The sequence below is a fragment of the Montipora capricornis genome, chromosome 14, assembly GCF_036669925.1.
Source record: "Montipora capricornis isolate CH-2021 chromosome 14, ASM3666992v2, whole genome shotgun sequence".
Classification (NCBI taxonomy): domain Eukaryota; kingdom Metazoa; phylum Cnidaria; class Anthozoa; order Scleractinia; family Acroporidae; genus Montipora; species Montipora capricornis.
Genome location: NC_090896.1, coordinates 2497501 through 2505000, shown reverse-complemented (window position 1 = coordinate 2505000; position 7500 = coordinate 2497501). Strand labels below are relative to the sequence as shown.

Sequence of the window (7500 nt, the reverse complement as noted above, 5' to 3'; positions counted from 1 at the left end):
AAACAACGACAACTCCACAGACCTGTAACGTTTCCATTCGCTTCCCGCTTTTTTCTTTTTCTTGGTTGTCCTCCTGTATATACATCTGTAAGATAGTTAGCTCATAATTCTGATCATGATAGAAACAGACAGATATAGCTGCTCGAGGTTTTAGATTTCTGTTTCACACGTTCTGATTTATTCAAAAGTTTTGAAGCAAGCAACCATGGACAATCTTCCTGTCGGTGTACGTTGGATCAGTGTCTTGATCTGATCGGCGTAATTACAAGTTGAGAAACTAAATATTTTAAGCAAGAGCCGATACAACGTAGATTTGATTTTAGTGATGTACTATATTTCGGCTGGCCAAACCAGCCTTCTTCAGGTACATTGTGAGTTTACATTGAATTGCTTCCATGTACATATTTATAGTAAATGGATGTTGACGTAATACTAGAAAAAATGGATAAAACATGGCAGTTACAACGAATTTGAATTCAAATACTAAGAGTAACGGAAAAATAACGGAAGTGACTCTAAATTAAACTGAAATCTAATACGTTTCTTCGCGGATATTAAGACCGTTGCGATCAATTGTCCTTCCTTTTGAAATTAAAAAAGCTTCCCTGGCCTTACGGATCGAGTAAGGCCGATTTAGAGGTAGGTTAGTGCTTTAATATATGTGGCTTTCTTAAATTCTATGATCTAATTATCAATTGCGTCGCAATAATGAAGATGCTATTTAGTGGAAGAGATGTCCTTATGGGAAAAAGAAAGGCAGCTTCTGCAAGTACCAGAAATTGCGTAAAACAAAAGAAACAAAAGACAGAAAACACAGCAACTCCGAATGAAGACAAATCGCAAGTGACCAAAACCACAATTCTTTCCGGTACCTGCAGAAAGACCCGAAAAAAATCGTGCCCGAGGTTTTGAGTAAGGCCGACGGCTGATAGCCCTACTCAATACCAAGTGGGCGGTTCTTTCCATATGGACGGACCAAGATTACCCTGGCCCCAGAGGTTTTTCTTGAGTCGCGAGAGAGCCGAGAAGGGGTGAAGACGAGTCGCGAAGCGCGAGAAAGAGGAAAACCTCTGGTTACCTTAGACTTGAATATCACTTTCATGCAGACGCCAGCTGTCAAACGCGTCAAATTGATAATTTCAAAAGGGACCAATGGCAACTTAGTAATCACGCGTCCCCTCGGTATTACCAATCAAACAAACCAATCATATTGATCTGTATGTTTATAAAAATATCAACCAATCTGGCCCTGGCGTCTGCATGGAAGTGAGATTCAAGTCCAAGGTAACCAGAGGTATTTTCTTTCTCGCCGCTTCACGGCTCTTTTCGCAGCTCAAGAAAAACCTCTGGAACCAGGGTAACCAAGATCGGTAAATAACTTATTTCTTGTTTGCTGTTCGGTTGAAAGCTGTCATTTGTATAAAAGCCGTCGTTTCGTTAAAAGTTTCTTTGTCTGGATAGTGAATTCACTTTCACTGTGTACACTCTTGTTTGAATCCACTTTCTTCATATTTGTTATTTTTCTTACCTATATGACATCCCGGGAAGTTGTTTACGAGTAACTGTTCCTCTTATCTGTAAACTTTTGCAATAATTTCTATTTGCTGGACCTTGACTCTCATGGTAAAAAGCTGTATCGGTTATTGTCCACGGTTGTCTGCTTGAAAACACCACTTACGAGCACGCTATTAGCTAATCAGATTTGATTTTTTTTCCCGGTTATGCTCTTGTTCAGTGCTTCTTGCTAACAGGCAAGAAACCGAGAGGTTCCATTAATAAAATCTGGAGGAATACCAAATTTCAACTAACTACACAGCTTGATCTCTCTCAATGAAAAGGTTTAAAAATTCTATGAGGTAACGTGCATGAAGTCACTCTTACTTTGAGGTTGAACATTCTGCGAATCTTGGCAGATGTAATAATGGCTTTCTTCACATCTCTCAGCTTTCAATTTTGTTTCACCCTTCTTGAACAAAAAGCAAAACCACGTATTGTTTATATCAGTCAAGTTTTCCTCTACCCTGGTGGGAAGGTTTTTATTTAGATACCAGGAATATCCCCATTCGTGACGCCAGCTGAAAGAAATCAAAGAGTATATAAGTCATCAATGAAAAGAAAGTCCTGGTAAGCGAATGATGGGATGTATCGAACAATGATGACGTAGCTGGACAAAAACGCACTACAAAAGGCGTGGTGCCTTATGCACACGAGGATGATTTGTCAGTCAACCGTAGTGACTGTCGCATACAAAGCTCTATGAAGATTTTTGCAAACAAAAAAGCCCCTAATGACAATATGTTCGTAATTGTCTGTCGCTCTTGTTTTAGAATCTCCAATCCTTTTTTCGCAATGAAAATATTTTTAAAAGTGCTACTATGACCAAATCAATCAATTCTTCTTTTTCTTTGGATTTCACAAGTTAAACTATATTAACTAAATTAACTCTAGTTTTAAGCCTTGATTTAAAAAATACACCTGTTTATTTCTACTGGAAGTTTCCTATTTAATGGTCCGCCATTACAAACTTTAGAATCTTGAGAGAGCTGGATCGAGGAGAAAATGACGTCAAAGACTCGCTTGTTTAATTAAGAATGCAATGCGTATGTACGCGGCTGAATAGGCCACTTTCGATATATCAGAAATACGTTTGAAGGAGAGGTTTAGAAGACAAAGACAAAGGAAACTGGATGCTATATTAATATCTTTCACATTAATTGCAACCTGTTTCTATTCCTTTCTGCCTCACTATCAAGCTGGATACTGATACATGTATTTCGAAAATGGCTTTCAGAGTTTATTCACTCACGTGATCAGTAACCTTGTTTTTCCACAGAAACAAAGGAAAGCGTTTGCATGAGAATAGAGCTCGATTCCCAGAGGATTAGTTAGGAATACCAAAATGGCCACCGTTCCATTGTTTAGGGACCGTGACGTCATGTGAATTCGTGAAAACACTTATTAATAGGTAGTGTTCGGGAAATAACTACACGCTCGAAGCGATCTAGAGCACAACAGTCGATTTATTGACACACCCAATTTTCAAAGCACTTGCAATTGTTTGTTCTCATCTGGTATAACAAGCGACAAGAAGACGCCGTAAAAACCTACAAATAAACCGCGATTTTACTCTCTGAAATATACAACTGACGGAAAGCGAGTTTTTACTCACCATTTGATGAGAATACTGTCACTACAGTAAGCACAAACCAATTCGCAGTTGGAAGTTTGTCAAGCAAAATCACGAACCGGTTCACAAAACAAAAATCAGCTCCCGCCACATGCCGGTATATCTTCAGGATTGGCATGGACTAATAAATAGGGAAACTATTGTTTAGGAATAGCCTCAACAGGGAGTTTTAGCAAGGACAACAGCAACGTCAACTTCAACGTCACTTATATAACAGTGCTATCGAAAGTATTTCGCGATTATTCCATCTTGTTCACCTTGAACAATAGGGGCAAACTATAATTGAATTGGAGTTTATAGCAACGGTTCTAAAGTGAAGATAAAAACTGAAAGATTTCCTGATGTATGCTCACGTTGTTGCACTGCAACATATTTTTTTTTTAATCGGACCGATTTTCATCTCCATGAATCGGTCGTACATTGGCTGGCACATAAGATTGCGCTCCGACGCCGTCGGGCCGATAAATCCGGCCGACAATTGTCACAAATCGTACCGTGTAAACCGGCCTTAACCAATGATATTCTTGCTTTGCGGCGTTTTCGTTGCCGTAGCCTTCGTCGTTGCTAAAATTCCCGAATACGGCAGCACGGGAGTTTCGGGCTTTCAGTCTTTTAAACTCTTGGTTTGCATATATGATAAGCTGCATTTACACGCTGCAATTTTAAGCTAGTGAGCAAGTGACGTCACCTTTCCCTAGATCCAACCCTCTGAGGTCCAATCGGTCAGTTTTGAACGTGAGTAAACGGTATGGAACTGAATTAATTATGCATGGCTCACGTCCTCCACATAACCTCACATTTGTTCATTTCACGTCGTTAGGAAAAATTAGCAAAAAAATGTACTTAACTGAGAAGAACACGTCGAGTTGAGCTTGCCGGGTCATGTATTTTTGCTCGTTTTAAACTCTAGATCCTTCCCTTTTAGACCGTCAAAGTTTTGTAACGTCCATATCCTCGTCATTTTCGTCGTTGCTTAGCGCCCTCTCCCCCTAGGAGAGGTATCTGCACTAATGTCTATTTCTGTCCCATTAAGTCTGAGTATCTGCTACTTATTTCTAGAATCAGCATCGCTGGATTAATAAATAACTTCACCGATAATCTAGGATATAACAGGATGTTCAGCATTATCGATCCAGTGAACGTGATTGAAAAGCTTGAAACGTAAAACGCCAGCTTGCGTCAGTTGTGGAGATTTAATATTTCGTTTTTTTTAATCCTTTGCGTCACCATAAATCTAAGACATGTTCACGCTCTCCTGAACTACCGTAAATTAGAAATTCTACTTGCGCCTGCTTTTTACATAACGCAAAATGTTTGGGCGTGCTTGGATTCAGTTTCCTTCTTACCTGAGTCCAGTCCAGTATTCCTTACTGTCATTAATGTTCCCCAAGACTTTATTTAAGCTTCTCGTGTCATTGATTCTTACTCCGCGTTTCCCGTTGTCTTCACACTTACTTTCTATTTCAGTGCCGTTGCACTTGTCCCGACTTGGAAAATAGATCACAGAGCCCCAGGCTTTTAAACCTCAATTAAAAAACAAACAAACAGAGCTTATAATTACTGTAAAAACTTTTGTAAAGTGAGATAAAACTGAACCAATGAAACTATCAGGATAAGATGAGGAGAAGGTATTTTCAGCTTCAACGGTGACTCAGGGATACGCGGAAAAAAACCCGAGTGCTCCTTTGCAGGAGTCGAACCCACGACGTGCCGAATGCTACTTCGGGTGCTCTACCACTGAGTTATCGGAGACTCGTGGAAACAAGGCCATTAATGTTCCCAGCCCATGGAAAGACACACCAAAATATGTGGGGTACAGTGGCAGGGGATGAAGTACTCGCGTTTCCCCTTAACCCATTCATCCTTGAAGAGATCCCCATTGACAAGTAAAATCGTCTGGTGTTAGACAGAGTAAAATCTATAAGAGTCACTCTTAGGAGGGAGAGGGTTAAAATAATCATGGGGTCCTTATCCCTAGGCCACTTAGTGATACAATACAGCTATCCTGTGGTCCCATCCTAGCAAGACAGCTGCCCATTTGAGTCTATCAGTATGGAGCAAAGGACGACCTGTATGGAGCACTTCATCCCCACCCAGTTTATAGCCTGCACAGCAAGCGTTTCCAGTGGGCGAGGAGCGAACTCTTTTTTCGGCAGCGCGAGAATAGGGTGAGCGCAAAAAAATAAAAATGGAGTTGGGAGGGGAGGAGAGGAGAGGAGAACGAACTTCTTGTCTCGCCCCATTTTTCGCGTGGCCAAAGCATTAAAAATCTTCGACGGAAACGCTTGCTACGCAGGCTACCCAGTTTAAAGAGATACGAATACCTTGCCTAGAAAGATACAACAATTAACAATTATTCTTTAAAATCGAGGTGAAGAGTGGCGGAATATTTACCGACATTGAAAAGAATAATGGTTTTAATATATACACACGAAGTGATCTCAACAACACTCGATCTCAATACTTGCGAAAGATAACCATTCGGGGTCGATATTCATGCAACTTTAATGGGAAGTCTCCTTTTTAAAACATTTTCACTGTCAATGGCAGCTCTAATTGAGCTGGTGAGCGTTGCTTTGTTGTAATATGGCCCGTCTTGTTTATTTGCAGCCATGTAGAACTTTCTTATATAAACAATTTCCTTAAATTCCTCTTTTTCCATTTCCTCGATTTCAGTAACAAATTTGTTTTGCTGGGCAAACCAGTCTACAAAATAGAACTACTCCGAGTGTAACAAATTGTTGGCGTGAAATAATTATCTGGAAAAACGAAGGAAAACTGGTTGGCAAAAATGTACAGTCTTCTCTTGCCTTTGTAAATTTCAGGCCAAATTATGTGGCATGCAAATTTTGCATGCAGATGTCAAGGTGGAAACACTGACTCTGTAATGAAAATCCTCTCGTGACAAAAATTGAAAAGTAATTAAACTTTGCACGGACAGGTTTTGTTTAAAATATTACCATCAAATAATGGTCCTCATGATTTGGTTACTGACATTTTTTCGCTCCAGGTCATGACTCCGACTCTTTTTCGTGTGCTTTGACTTTACGATTTGTTTCCCAGGTGGGCGTTATAAGAAATAGCTGCAGGGCTTTTTGGAAAATTCGATCAATCGCATTTGTAAGTCGTCAGTTTGTAAGTCGTGCAGGTAGTTAATGACTGTAGGGATTTAGAAAACGTCTACTCGTTGCTATCTCCGGTCTTACGAGATTTTTCTTTGACTTTTTTACTTTAGCTCCTGAATCAAGACTTGAGCTTGAGTAAAACCGACGAGCTAGGTGTTTTCTTTTCTTTTTTTTTTTTTTTTCGATAATCGAAAGGAAGACTGACAGAGTTCATTTGCAAGACAAGTTATTGGCAGTTGTCCCTCGGGGATTTTCATTAATGCCATCGTTAATGTACATATCTTGCCCACCGAAAAAACATGATACTCAACGAGGAAAAATTTGGCGGGTGAAGTTTGTAACCTGAATTTGGAAGAGTCTGCGTTCCAAAAGTTCGCCTTAACTTTACAAACGTCACTTAATATTCCAGTGTTGCAAGTAAAATGGGTGCTTGACAGGCCGTTATTGGCCAAAAGGCTGAACGTTTCTTGCATAGGTCGTGTGCATGCAATCTAGAGACACAGATAACAATGATGTAATGTACAAATTGCTGGTAGCCGAACAAAAGGAGCTAACGAGAGATCTTTTGTTGTCGTCCACCAAAATGGCTGCGATGACGAAATGTGAAAACCACCCATTGGAAGTGTTCACTCATCAGCTGAAACAAGGAATAGGACGTTTTCAACCAACCTCTAGAGACACCAATAACAATAGAGAAATGTACGACTTCTGGTGGACGAACAAAAGAAGCAAATGAGAAATCTTTTGTTTTCGTCCACCGACATGGCGGTGATGACGTCACATGAAACCTCCTATAGAGTGTTTTCACTCACGTGATCGGTAAACTTGTTTTTCCACCAAAACAAAAGAAAAGATTTGCATGATAATAGAGCTCAATTCCCGGAGGATTAGTTGGGGACACCAACATGGCCGCGGTTCCTTTGTTCAGGGACACCAACATGGCCGCCGTGACGTCACGTGAAAACACTCTATACTTAAACTTCGATACGACGAACCCCAGTAAGCTCCATAAACGACCATCTTCAGTCCCGCCCCGGTCATCAGAGTGTTAAGAAAAGAATTCTGATGAATTCATTGAATCTCCAGATACATTGAGCCTTTTTTAAATTAGCACGCGGCGATGTATTTTGGCCCTTGGTATATGTTGTCTCCCAGTCATCGTAAGCTTATCTACACGTTTCCATTAAC

The 7500-nt window shown here is 40.3% G+C and overlaps 2 protein-coding genes across 4 annotated transcripts in view; one reads left to right on the top strand and one right to left on the bottom strand.

The window, feature by feature from the left end:
* The window catches only part of LOC138033254 (uncharacterized), a 64314-nt gene that overhangs the window by 4031 nt on the left and 52783 nt on the right, over nucleotides 1–7500 (bottom strand). The window contains exons 3-5 of the mRNA XM_068881022.1: nucleotides 4534–4711; nucleotides 1882–2075; nucleotides 23–85 (exon numbers count right to left, since the gene is read on the bottom strand). Coding sequence (XP_068737123.1) covers nucleotides 23–85; nucleotides 1882–2075; nucleotides 4534–4711 — 435 coding nt within the window. The remainder of the gene's footprint in view (nucleotides 1–22; nucleotides 86–1881; nucleotides 2076–4533; nucleotides 4712–7500) is intronic.
* The window catches only part of LOC138033223 (kynureninase-like), a 70141-nt gene that overhangs the window by 48607 nt on the left and 14034 nt on the right, over nucleotides 1–7500 (top strand). The gene's annotated exons all lie outside the window — the stretch shown is intronic.